The 14,300-nt window shown below is 34.8% G+C and overlaps 1 protein-coding gene across 1 annotated transcript in view; it reads right to left on the bottom strand.

Moving 5' to 3' along the window:
* Positions 1-14,300, bottom strand: part of LOC149550407 (U2 small nuclear ribonucleoprotein B''-like) — a 43,281-nt gene that overhangs the window by 21,609 nt on the left and 7,372 nt on the right. Inside the window, exons 2-4 of the mRNA XM_089793424.1 lie at positions 4,410-4,582; positions 3,670-3,763; positions 1,602-1,675 (exon numbers count right to left, since the gene is read on the bottom strand). Coding sequence (XP_089649550.1) covers positions 1,602-1,675; positions 3,670-3,763; positions 4,410-4,582 — 341 coding nt within the window. The remainder of the gene's footprint in view (positions 1-1,601; positions 1,676-3,669; positions 3,764-4,409; positions 4,583-14,300) is intronic.

Here is a 14,300-nt window from a genome sequence, read left to right as displayed (position 1 = left end):
TCGTGATTCAGAATAGGAAACAAATTGCCAAAATTCTGTTATTTCCAAGGTTTGTCAGAACATTCAGAGGGACATGAATTTGTCAAAGATCCCAATAAGGCAAGGAATTTCCAAATTTTGTAAACCTTCAAATTTGTCGAGAGGATTGAGATTTTAATTTATCCAAGAAATGGATGTGGTTTTGAATCTCTCCATGATGAGTCTGATTCTCAAGTGTTGAGGTCTCTTCAAAAGCTTGAGACTTAGGATTTTACAAGTGTTATGAATTAGTCAATGATTTCTGGGATGCAGTTTAGACTTAGGGAACTGGACCCTTATTGAAACGCTTTGTCCATAGCCATCTTAGTAATTTCTAAGGATTTAAGGACATTTAAAAAACATGATTCCTAGCATTTTGGCTCCAAATTGTCTTTGTGGCTCAGGTATATTTTTAAATATTTTCAAATTCTCGATGAAACTCTAGCATCTAAGAGGTTTTCTTTGAGATTATTTTAAAAACATAGAATCTTAATCTTTGCACTAAAAAATAAACATAGAACCCAAAATGGCACTTTTAATAAACACAATAAACCAGCAAAAGAAAATTTTTAAAAATACAATTTCAAAAAAAAAAGTTTTATTTCAATTTTTAAATCCAATAAAAATAAATGACAACAAAAGGCTCTTTTGAATTATAGGGAAGGTGAAGATTTGCAAAACTATCAAAACCCTGACTCCTATGTTGGTGGAATGAAGAACGCTCAACATCTTCTTTTGTGTCGCCTTTCTTTTCTCCTACACAATAAAAATAAATGACAACAAAAGGCTCTTTTGAATTATAGGGAAGGTGACGATTTGCAAAACTATCAAAACCCTGACTCCTATGTTGGTGGAATGAAGAACGCTCAACATCTTCTTTTGTGTCGCTTTTCTTTTCTCCTACACTACATAACACTATTGGTCATTGCAGAATGAAGAATGGGAAAGTCATGTTGCATTTTAGGCTGTCTTTTGCCTTTTTTGGATCTTTAAAAGCCATAAAAATCATACAAAATGACTGTGGTCCGCCTCAAATTGCCCTGAAATCACATGTCAAATAGCAAATCGTTTAGGAACAAAACAACAGTCATACGTTCAGGTCAGGCATCCAAAAACTGGCTCTTGGACACACCTATGGTGCCAACTAGCTTGTGCATCTAGTGGCATGATGCAAATAATATAAGTTTCACAATATATACATTCTTTCATTCAGAGCAGACAACTAGCCCCTAATCAAATTCAATATTTATCACTGATGTGGCATTTTTTACATACAACTATATACAAAACTAATTTATAGTGTGCACTCATATTGCCTTCCATTTTGAATGGTGCTATCACTATAATATTACTTTTCATGAAATGTCTTATTTTTTATATCTGTCAATATACCTGCTTCCCACAATTGTAAAAACACCATAGTTTGCAATTTTTACAATGCAGAAAGAAAAACACAAAGTAAAACCTTAAAGCTTGAACATAACATGATGTTGTTTCTCTGTGCATTCAACTGAAAGCAAATTTAACTTCTGAGATGCAAATGAAATATTTGCCATCTGAAATATACAAGACATGAAACTTACAGTAGTTGCCCCAAGACCAGATGCAGGCCCATTCCCAGTATGTTGAGATTCATGGTCTTTCCGCTTCCTCTCAGCTGCAAATAGAGAGATGCATTCCATGATAAAGACCTTTAGCAGATCTCATGCTGATTATAAATGACGTCAAATTTAACAAAAATTTAATAAATTAAAAACCTAAAAATAAAGTTGAGTTGAATGTCCTATAGTCTTAAGTTTGATAAAGAAGGGGAACAAAATCAAAGTTGAATGCAACATTCCAACTATTATCCCTTCTGGAGGTTGTTTGAATCGCTGGCTCAAATATTCTAAATTCCTGACTTGTAAATTTACTAAATTATATTCATTCTTTGCAAATAATTTCTCTATTATAGCACCTCTTGTACAGGTTATGAGATATGTTGGAAAAACCCTCCTAGCTTTGAAAAGATTTTTGAGACAGATGATAGCATACTTGGACTGGTGAAGCAAGTAATTCAAAGAATGGATGCTAACTTGGGATTTTTATGAGCACGTTAGGCCTATTGTGATGCAGTGGGAGACACTATGAACACCACACTTCATATGTATCCTACCTCAAAATCACAGATGGAATGTAGCAAGACCTAGGAGAGAGCCTCCATCCAATGATGAAGAGATGAAAGAAGGCTTCATGACGGCCCTTCTGAAAATGTATACTACAGAGAAATCTAGCAAAGTTAGAGCAATGTGACTAGACTTTGCGAGTTTTTGTGGTCATCTTCTTTCACAGGTTGAAAGTTCCTCCACTGCAGAAAGGAATTGGTCTACATATAGCTTCATCCAGTCAATCAAGATAAATATGGAGGCTTTGCATAGTGCCTTGTGGATTCATGGTTAATGCACACTTAAGTATTAAATCTTTAACCACATGGTCTGCTGTTCCTGAAGATACTACAAAGATTGATGAGGAGGCACATGATGTATTTATTAGGGTTTCACTGGATTACGATTAGGCAACCTCTCATAGTAGCAGTGGCTGAGACACCAATTTCAATTAAGTATTATGGCATGTTGATTATGGACAGTTGTATGCTACTACTTTGTCATTTTGTACTTGGAATCTGCAGCCCTTGGGCATTTTGATGCTATTTTTATATAATATATTTGCACATTGTTTTTTTCTATGATATGAAAATATCAATCAAGCTCCAGTATTATGTGTTCAGGTTCTATGATGTCTATGACGGTTGCCTTGTTAATGCTATCATACAAATATTTTTTTTAAACTATATATTTTTAATTTTACCTTTTTTATATAATGTGTTAAGGTTTTATGATGTATATGATAATTATCTTAGGAAGTTTTAAACTTTTGCATCCACTAAATTTTCCTTATTTTTTAGATTCGTTCCCTATCATACCCTAAAAATGGCCTCTCTCACATCCCCACCTTGAAATGCATCCCCCATCCCAAAAACTTGAGGTAACATAGTCATATATTTATGGTAAAAAAAAGTTGAGAAAATCACTTGCAATTTTCATCTGCCACTGAAATCACTAATAAAACACCTTGTGTAAGTTGGAATCAGCTAGTTCTGCTCATTGATGACTAAAAACAAATCCACCAAAAAAAAATACATGCTGCCTGATTCCACAAGCATCCGCGTACCGAAATCCAATTCAGAAATGTATCACAGCCAGGCAAACAAGGATTTACTGCCGATTTGCTAACAAACTTTTCACGAAAAAAATTATCAAGCTTTTTATATTTAGACAAATAATAGTAATTGATTTGTGATTTCCTAGTGTTCGAAATTTGGCAGTTTATGTCAACCTTTTCATCATTCCAATTGTTTTTCGATATGTATAACATTTTTTTTGTTTCCTGAGCCTATACAACCCTCATGTTACATGTCTCTTCCCTGTCCTCCCCACCCTACCTCCCCTCCACCTAGCAGAACCTTCTTTTTAACTTAGATTTGAAACATTGATACTAAAATTCACAAAGTTATCTGCAAGAAGCTTTCTAAATAGCATTTTAGAACTTGTAGCAAATAAATATAAAAGCAGAGTATCCCCAAATAAATAAATAAACAGCAAGTCCTCAAACCTTTTTCTTCCTGTTTTTTCCTCTTATCCCTCGGTACAAATGTACCTTCTGCTTTTGCTATAGCATCTGATTTCGTCTTTCCATACTGTATCCTCTGCCATTCAAAAAATCATGAGTTGATATTTGACTACAGTTTTTCAAGCATATTATCAGCGAGGAAGATAAAATACACAGTAGCTGATTCTAGCATTATTTAAGTAGCTTTCAGCAAAGAGATATTGCCGATCTGCAAAAAGTAAATTCACACGTAATTTTTTAATCACTTTATGTAGCATTTTCCTAGTTGCACTGGTAAATAGAATTCACTGGTGGCACTTCTACTAACAATTTTATAATAAGAATTCATATTCTGTATTCAAGCGTATCAGCTTACACAGGGATACTTGAATTTACCAGTAGCATTATTACTATCAGATTTATAATAAGCATTAATACTGGGCAATCAAAGCCTATATTGCCTGAATTGAAGAAAGAACAGACATCTTAAGCATTTTTAACTGTTGCCTATCTCTGTGCAATGGATATCCAGCAACCAGTTCCAACAATAAGCCATACATATCCTACATGGTAGAAAAGGCAGACTCAAAACAACTAATGAATATAAGGACCACAAATAAATTTATGTTTGGTAATCAATGCTAGAGACTATTTAGAAGTCTACAAGAAAAAAAAGGTAAAAACAAAGAGTTTAAAGAAATGAGTATATAAAAAACTAAATTTTGCAGTAACCATTAACCTACCATTGGTTTATCATAGAATGGGAAGCCTTGCATTTGTCGAAGTGCATTGCTGGCAGCTGTCACTTCATCAAAAACAATGAATGCCTGCCCTCTTAGCTTCATAGTCTTTAGAGCAACAATATCTACTATCCTTCCAAATTGAGAGAATAGCGCATAAAGGGATTTCTTAATTTCTGTTCAGTACAAAAGTTAAACCAGACCAAAATTACATAGAATAAAGAATTGCATAAATAGTCAAGAATGATGCTATCCTCAATTAAAATTCACGAGAAAATAATATAACAAGCTTTCAGCACAGAGATACAGACAAAATTTTCCATAAGTAACATTATTTTTTTAAAAGAAGATAAAACCGAGGAAGATATAAGAAAGAAAGTAATCAGAATATCCCAAAACCCATTCCATGTATTCTTTCAGCTGGAGCCATCTTCACCCTTGTCAGCTAAAGCGATTTTGAAAATAGTAAAGATATACTCATAGTTTCTAGCCATCATTAGCTAGGACTATTTTAACTATACCACAGAAACACCTGGAACCATCATCAGCTGCGGATATTTTAAATGGTAAACATTATATAGAAATACTTGTAGGTTTATCGCACATCACTAGCTAGGGCTATTTTTACTGTACTTAAAAAAAATACCCAGAGTCATCATCTAACAAGACAACCTTAAACCAAGTAAATATCGAACCTTAACCACCTCCTTAAAAAAATTGAGAAGGTGCAAATGCATACAAGGGCCTTACGAATTCCATCTGTTTTCTTCTAAAATGATATCATCAATATAATAGGCCAAAAGAAAAGTGCTCGCCTCAGTCCTTTACCCCTGCCAAATAATCTTATGTCTGCTCCTAATGAGGTCTCTGTTCAGCACCCTTTCAAATTCTGAGAATTACGTTGCGTCGTGACCTTTCCACACCATCTCCCCATTGCAAATGGGGACCCCCTCTTTCGCTTGGAGAGTAGGTTAGTCTTTTGGTAGGCTTAGTTTGGCACCAATCTTAAAGCTTTCAGGTGTCCAAGCCATGGCATAGAAAGGAGTTGAGTTGTTAATAAAGGCAACCAAATATTTAACCAAGTTTAGGTGATGTTGAGCCTTGATTACCTAATATGAAGTGTGGGAATCTGATGTGAGTTCAAATTCTGATTTCATATTCGAGATCTTTTCGACCAGATCTGATGATGAACAATTTAACAAGCATAAAGAAGTAAGAGTTTTTGAAAGATGAGAGAAAATTGAAAGGTGAAAATTTATGTTTAGAGATAAGGACTTTGGAAGCTCTTGGCAAGCTGTCCAAAGGTAGTGCGCAACATACACTACCCTTGAACAAAGCTATCCAAGGGGGGTGTGGAATCCTCACAGACATTCCAGTCCAAGCAAGCCCCAATATCTGCTCTTCCATCTCAATGAAACCCTCACTTCAAATTGATTATTGCATTCAATTCACAATTTCAAGGTTTCAATAAGGGTTTTTTCACCCAAAGCAGGCCTAATTCAAGGGGGGTAACATTGAACCACCTCACTTCTAGCAAGGGTAAGGTGAAATAAAATAATCAAGGACTACAAAGTTGTGAAAGTTTCAAGAAAAGAAGGCTTGAGGCCTGTCCAAGACTAGTGAAGAATCCATACTTCACTAGTATACATGTATAATACGCATGATGTTGATTTTACATACTAAGTTGTTGTATTCTATCATGAGATGATTGTTCTAACGAAATGTTATGAGACAAGCATGAAGACCAAAGTCATATAAATGGAAAAACATGGATTCACTAACCTAATTCAGGTGATCTGTAAGTTTGCAAGGATGATCTACCCATTAATAAGTGCCATATGCCAAAAGGTACATATAAGTGATTTAAATTACGATCAAGTTATGATCTAAAACTTCCTAGTTGAAGAATTCCAATTTTGAATACTTATCTTACTTTCAGTTAATAAAACCTGAAAACTCTCTTAAATGAAGATATCCATATGGAATCGAACTAATGATATGGTGAGTATCTAGATGAGTATGACAGGAATATGAAATAGAATCAACTCAATTGATGCTGAGATGACCACAAGTATGGTAAGGTGAACTTAGTGTTTAATTTTATGTTACCATGCAAGTATCTTCTGAAAACTTTGAAGTAAAAATGGATCTTGAGTTCCAATTATAATTTTGATTTTGAAAAAGAAATGATATCATGATGTTATATATATATATAGTATTAGAATATTCTTTTAGTGTCTAATTTGCAATGATCATCGAGGACAATGAAACACAAAGGGGAATGGTACGTTACATTCCAATTTTAAAACGCTCCTTTATAATGTTCATTTCAATTTTAAGTTCATCAAGGATGATGAACAACAAGGGGAATGGTATGTTACATCCTAATTTTTTACCTAATTTAAAGTATAGTTGTTGAGGTTCACATGAAGTCAGTTGACAGTTTATATGGTTATAATCCTATGAAATGATAAGATGGTTAGTCGTTATAATTTCAAAATGAAGATAACAAGCTAGTTGATCATTTGTCACGAATTCATGGAATTGAGAAGAAGGTTAACCATTATGATTATTTATGATTAAATAATTTATAATTTACATTCGGAGAATTTCATTGCAGGAAACACGTTTAAGGGGTGGAAGCATTGTCAAAAAAGAATTAGGCAGGAGCATCACCATCACTAGGCAAATGGGTTGAGAACCTAGCGACATGAAATAGGATACATCTGGGGGACCCACATGAGTTATTTAAATAAATAAATTGAGAAAATAATTGGGTTAAAATATAAAACATATCTCAAAGGATTTTAATTTATCTTTCATCATATTATTTTAATAAATATTTATATACGTGCATATAATATAAAAATGATTTGGCACCATTATAATTTAATAATTCAATAAAGTGATGTTTACATGTACATATAAGATTACAATAATATTTGAATTATAATAAAATTTAAATTATTATAATTTTCGAATTACAATCTTCCAACTCTCTTTCCATGCTTTTTATTTTAGTTTTCTTGCTTTTAAGTGATTAAAACTTGGCATGATAAAATCAATTTAATATTTGGCAATTCGAATTGTCTTATATTCTTCCAACTTTATCTTCCAACCATTTAAATTTTCTTTGTTTTAAAACATTTAGAAAACGAATAGTTTATAATCTTAAAACAAATGGAAGCCGAGGAGTCTTGGCTAAGTTATTTAGGATCCATGATCAAATTAGGCAGATATACCTCCTTCCATCTCCTGTTCTCTCTTAACCCCATACGTTTGCATTTCATATTGAGTTCTCAACCGAATGCCCTTCCTTACTCATACTCGAATTCCTGTTGTTCTTCCATTATTATTGCCAACAAATTGTGTCTAGATTTAGTCTCAAGTTAGCGGGTGGACAAGAGGCCGGCTAGAACAAAAGATACCACCAAGTCTTAGGTCACGATTTCTGATATTTTCTTTCTTTCTTTTTGTTTTCCAAGATAAGCTAACTAGATTGGATCTTCTAATTGCAAGATTGAATACCATAGAATCAATGTAAAGAATGAATCGATCTTACTGAGTTTGATATCTATCACAGTCGATACATAATGTTAGGTTGAGAATAGTTTGATTATGATTTCCAAATTTTTTCTTTCTCTTTCTAATTCGAGTATCCACTCACGGCCAGCTAGGCCTATTAAGTAGAGATCTAACCATAATACTAGTTGTTTGCAATCTGAGGTGTATATGAGATCATTCACCAAATATTCCTGAGTTTATATCATTTATGAAATCCTTAGTAGTTGTAATAAATTGATTGATTTTATTATACCACATCATTGCACATGCTTTAATAAAATTTCCAAGCATATTTAGAACACTTTGACACCGAGGAATTCACCTGGCAAAGAAGCCATAGCAATGGTGAAGAGGTGTAAAACCAAATCAGAATCATGTGGACACCAAGGAATTCACCCAACTGAGAGGCCAATGAATGGTGAAGAGGTGTACATTAATCGTGCATATAAAATCATGAAATCAGATTAGGAGTAAATAATTAATAGCTCATGAATATTCCAGTAATGGAATCTGTTGTCAAGTCGAGTGGTGTAGATACTAGGATTGTTCGATAGATGACAAATGTTCCAAGTCCTCTTCCAGGTAGGGAGGGCCTTTCTCGTTAGAGATTGTGTGGGGAATAAGTTAAGGTCCAAGGTTGGGTGGTTAAGCCCTTGACAATATTTCACCTCTCTCCAAGTTGTTGGACAAACAACAGACAAAAATAAGTTGTACATTAAATTGTTTGTCGGAAACAAGTAATATCACTTTTATGATGTATATGCAAAAAGGTAAGATTAATTGAGTTATTTCATAGTTACAATTATCTTACACCTAGATGCGAGAGATAGATTTATGGATTGTTTTTCATTGGTATGAATATCAAATATGAGCATATTTCTAATCTTGAGTTATTGCCACAGTTAAGTAATCAGAAGGAAAGGAATGATATAGTGGCATCTGAAGCACTAATTGATTCAGTGGTAATTGGAACCCTAAATGATACAGTGGTATTGGAAGCCCTAATTGAATCAGTGGTATCAAAAGCCCTAACTGAATTAGTGGTATCAAAAGCCCTAATTGATACAAAGGTAACTGAAGCCCTAAATGATCCAATGGTAATCGATGCCCAAATTGTTACAGTGGTATGTGATGCCCTAAATTTTATATAGCGGTAATTAATAATATTCGTCATTTGATTTTGACATAGCGATATTGGATGGAAGTTGTTATATGATATCGTTATAGTAGTATTTGTAGACTAATCTGGGTGATTGCAGAAATATCCCTACAATGATCTCTCGATTTCAATTCCCTGGTATGTGTATTTAAATTTCTATAATAAATTCCTTGATGGTGTTTTAAGTTTTTAGTTAAGAAATTTTGTTTAACTATTTTTAACGGTAAATCTCTTTCACATGAACATGACTGATATAACTATCTTCCTATGAAATTGAAGTAATAACTCAATTTCTCGAGTATGTTAGTTGTTAATTTAAGACCTAGGAAAACGGGATGTTACACGAGTACCTTTCATCATTTTGTCAACCTATTTGGATGCAATTGCTCTGGAAAAGCATTCCTCACCCAAGACGCAAATCCTAGTGCTAAGGGCAGATTTGTTGGGATGTAGCCCTCAACAAGATCAAATTCGAAAGTTCTTATGCATGCAGTTTGATCAAGGCAGAGGATCGATTTCAAGTATTGCAGGCAACGAATTTTTTAGGGAAGGGAGGGCCACTTTGGTTCAGCCTAGCGTTTCCTCATAGCAGCTCACATGAGGAATTCTGAGGTGTTTATTTGCAATAGACTAGATTTGTTTTATTGCAACAGCTTGGGCTTTATCATTTGAATTTGTTTGGCTGTAGCTAGTTCCCATCTTCAGCTAGCGGCAATCTTGTTTGAAGTACATCTGTATTGGTACTATTCTGAAATAAATTAGATTCTATTGATATGGATTTAGAATCATTTACAGATTAGTATGTATTGTTGCATATGATTTCTATCACTTCTATTTTATCAGTTACTGTTATTTATTCGTTGTAATACCTTTATTCTAAAAAATACAAAAAGAAACAACATTCTTCTGCAACTTTCTCTAGCTCTATAAGATCAAAGAAAAATCTACAGGAAAATATAATTTATATAATCAAACATTATAGCAGCAGCAGAGCAAATATCCATTTAGGATATTTCTGTGAGATGATAGCACACATGGTGTTATGTGTCATGAGGTGAGCTATGCGGATACAACTTCCTATCACAATGCACTTTGTGGGCCAAAGAGCTTACATTAGCAAGGGGGTTCAGAGACACCTTGTAGTCTCGCAATTAAGGGTGAGTAATAGTCAAAGTGCTATAGTTATAAAGCATTATGAAGTTGCCCATTAGATGTTAGCTACCTATGGATGGGGTGCTCTTGTGATTGATGGGCATTATGACAGCAATCTTTCCCTTGTAGTGTTTCATACTCTTCGAGAGGCCATCAAGGTAATGAAACACAACTATTTGTAGCTATTGGCCGATAGAGACTACCTTCTCGAATGGGGTTGCACATGTTATGATGCTTTTTTGGTAAAGGAAGAGAAGGTAGTTGAGCTCACTCATGAGCTTGAGGTGACTTTAGAGATATTGGATAGCACCCAATTGTCTCTTTAGGAGTTGTAGTGTCAATTGGATAAGGTTATTGTGGAGTTGAGCAGAGTACAATGTTCAACAACTGCAAATTCAATACAGAATCCTATAGTGGCAATCGATGATGACCATACATCCACGGATTGTAGTGATGGATGTGTTGGGGATGTGGCTACATCTAATCTCAAATACCAGTGTTGTAGTGGCAGTTAGGATCGGTACAATGGATGAGTGCATTGGAGAGTCACTTGCTACACCATGTTCTCCTGAGGTTAGTCCATTGACAAGTGTTGCAGGGCAAATTGTTGATAGCCATTGTGATGTAGAGGTGGATTTGGTTGTGAGTTGTGGGACAATTCACTACACCACTCCCTCTTGAGTTGATTTGTTTTCCTCTCCTGGAAGCAAATCAATTACTTCATCTCATGCAATTGTTGTTAATAAACAATTGGTTGAGCCTCAAAGATTGAAGGGCCAATTCAACCTTGTCTCGTTTTGACAGCACACATAAATATGTTGAGTACATACTTTGGAGAGTCGAGTTTGAGAAGAGGCAATATGGTGTTGAGGTCAGTACTCACATTCCTAATTTGAGGTTCATCTAGAGGGCACTGGAGGCACTTAAAATAGAATATGCCCAGTTGCTTCATGAGAGAGAGTAAGCAATTGGGTATGTAGGGCATCTATCAGAGCCTTTTAACATGACTACACGGTGAGGAGTGTGCATCATTTCTCTTTTGATCCACAGGTTAACAATTTGGTTACATGACTATGTAGATTGGATCCTAGATGATACCACCCTTTATGGGATAGATATGTGTCATCTTCGGTGGATGGAGTTAGCAACTACAAGTTGGTAGGAGACTACTTGCAAGGTCAATACATCCATGGCGGTTTAGCAAAGCATAGATATCTTGGGTATGGTACAAACACTTGTGGGAGTTCTTGTCCCTGTAGTACTATTGGACTTCACACTCACGAAGGATTGGTAGAGTGTAAAGGGAGAATTAGTCTATCAAATGTTGCCAAATATCCTTTCTTCCTTGTAATGGACAAATGTGAGCCTCATTTATACTGGGATCCAAGTGGAGGCAGGTTTAGCAGTGCACATTGGGTGGGTCCCAGCGGATTGATTCACCTTCTAGAGCATTTTGATGTTGGGATCTTGTTAGCACAATTGACGTCTTGGGTAAATTTCCTTGGTTGGCATGGGTTCAAGATTTGGGATCCCAATATACTTTATTGGACACTCTTCAGGGTGTTGTGGGACCCTTTGTGTGCATCACAATTCTAGCTTGGAATAGCTAGGGAGATCTGCAGTATGTACATGGTGGAGCTTATTTGCAGTTCCATTTATGATTCTCATGTGATGTACATGGTGGAGTTTATTTGCAATTTCATTTATGATTCTTGTGTACAGGGTTTGGTTGGATACACAGCGCAGATTGTAAGAAAATCTTTAAATGTTGGACTTGTAATGAATTTGGTCATTATGCATCTAAGTGTCGTAAAAGAAAGAAAAAGTATAAGAGAAATTTCAAGTCTAGAAATCCTAGAGATTGTATACTAATGAGGATGATGAGGAAAGAGTTCAGGGTGAGAATAATGATGAATTAGGATTTGTGGCTATAAAAGAAGATGATCTTGATAAAGAAATTAGAGAAGAGAAGGCTCTAGTTTCCCAAGTTGAAAAGAAATCTGATTGGATCATAGGCAGTGTTTGTTCACATCATATGACTGATGATATGAACAAGTTCGTTAAATTTATAAATCATGATGGAGGTATTGTTAGAGTTGGTGACAATGTGGCCTATCACATCACAGGGATAGGATCTATTACTCTTGATGAAAAGACTAACACTAATGATGTTTACTTTGTTAATGGTTTAAAGCATAATTTGTTGAGTGTTGGACAGCTGGTGGATAAAGGTTGTCAATTGCAGTTTATAGAGAAAACTTGTATTATCAAAGATAAGGATGGTAAGATGATTAGAAAAAAGTACAAGATCCAGAGGTAGTGTATTTCAATTGAATTCTACTAAGAAGACATATTTGGTTGCAAAAGTGGATAACAATTGGTTATGGCATAGAAGGTTTTGTCATATAAACTTTAATAACATATTAAAGGTTAGTAGCACATTTGCAGTTAAAGATTTCCCTAAGATCATGAAGCCTACTAATGTTGTTTACAAAGAATATATCATGGCTAAGCAAAAGAAGGTATCATTCCCTAGTAAGAAATTCACTACCACAGATAAGTTGGAGATTGTTCATACATATCTGAGTGGCCCTACCAGAACAAGAGGATTCTATGGAGAAAGGTACTTTATGATTTTTGTTGATGATTTCACTAGAATGATGGGGGTAGCTTTCCTTAAAGAAAAGTTTGGAGCACTTGAGAAGTTCAAGATATTCAAGAATAGAGTTGGGAATGAATCTGATGTAAAAATTATATGTTTGAGATCAGGTAGAGGTGGAGAATTTACTTCTAGAGAGTTTACAATGTTTTGTGAAGAAAATGGAATTAAGAGATAGTTATCATCACCTAAGACTCTTGAGCAGAATGAGATAGCAGAGAGAAGAAACAGATCATTATCAAAGGCAGCAAGAGCAATGATGTTTGAGAATGATGTATCCAAGACATTTTGGAGAGAAGCAGTCAATACAAAAATATACACTATGAACAAAGTGCAGATAAGAAAAGATACAAATAAGACTCCCTATGAATTGTGGTTGGTCATACACCTTCAGTAAAGTACTTCAGAATTTTTGGAAGTTGCATAAAGAGAGATGATGATGTTGGTAAGCTTGATCCAAGAAGCGATGAAGGTATGTTACTTGGTTATTCATTAAAAAAAAAAGCTTACAAATGTTTTAATCATAGAGATAAGACTATTGTTGAGTGTGCAAATGTGAAAGTTGATGAAAAGTTTGGAGTTAAAGAAAGAATAATAGATTATAACTCTGATGAGGAAGAAGAAAATCCTAGAATTGTTGGACAAAATGTAGACATTTTCTTTGAGACTAACAATGACTTGTAGAATGATGTGCAAATTATTGAACAAAGAGGAGAATGGAGAGTTGAACCAAGAGAAGAGATAAGATTTGAGATAGCAACTCCTACACCTAACAAGAACCTGATAAAGAATCATCCTACAGAGTCGATCATTAGAAGCAAAGACAAAGGAGGTTTGCAATATCTAACTCACACAAGACCAAATATAGCAAATGCAGTTGGGATTGTAGCTAGATTTCAAGTTGATCCTAAGGAGTATCACTATGCAGTAGTAAAAAGGATATTCGGATATTTGAAGGGAACATCTAATTACGGACTAAATTATGACAGATCAAGTGATTTCACTTTATGTTTATATTGATGCGGATTGGGCAGGCAATATGGATGACAGAAAAAACACCAGTAGTGGAGCATTTTTCCTTGGAGGAAAATTTGTTTCTTGGTTGAGCAAGAAACAAGATTGTATTTTACAGAGTACAGCTGAAGCAGAGTATGTAGCTTAAGTAGAGTGCACGTTAATGCCATCACAGGAGGGACAGCAAAAGACTAAATATTCTCCTGATATTCAGGAGCTTAGAGTTAAAAACTCTAAGGTGTTCAGTGACATTCCACCAGGAAGACCACCAGATAGGGGTATTGAGCACATTATTGAGTTAGAGGAGGGGGCTAAGCCCATCATGATTACACCTTACAGGCATTCA

This window comes from Cupressus sempervirens, chromosome 7 (genome assembly GCF_028749045.1).
Source record: "Cupressus sempervirens isolate cs-2001-9-10 chromosome 7, ASM2874904v1, whole genome shotgun sequence".
Lineage (NCBI taxonomy): Eukaryota > Viridiplantae > Streptophyta > Pinopsida > Cupressales > Cupressaceae > Cupressus > Cupressus sempervirens.
This window is presented reverse-complemented; position numbering and strand designations above follow the sequence as displayed.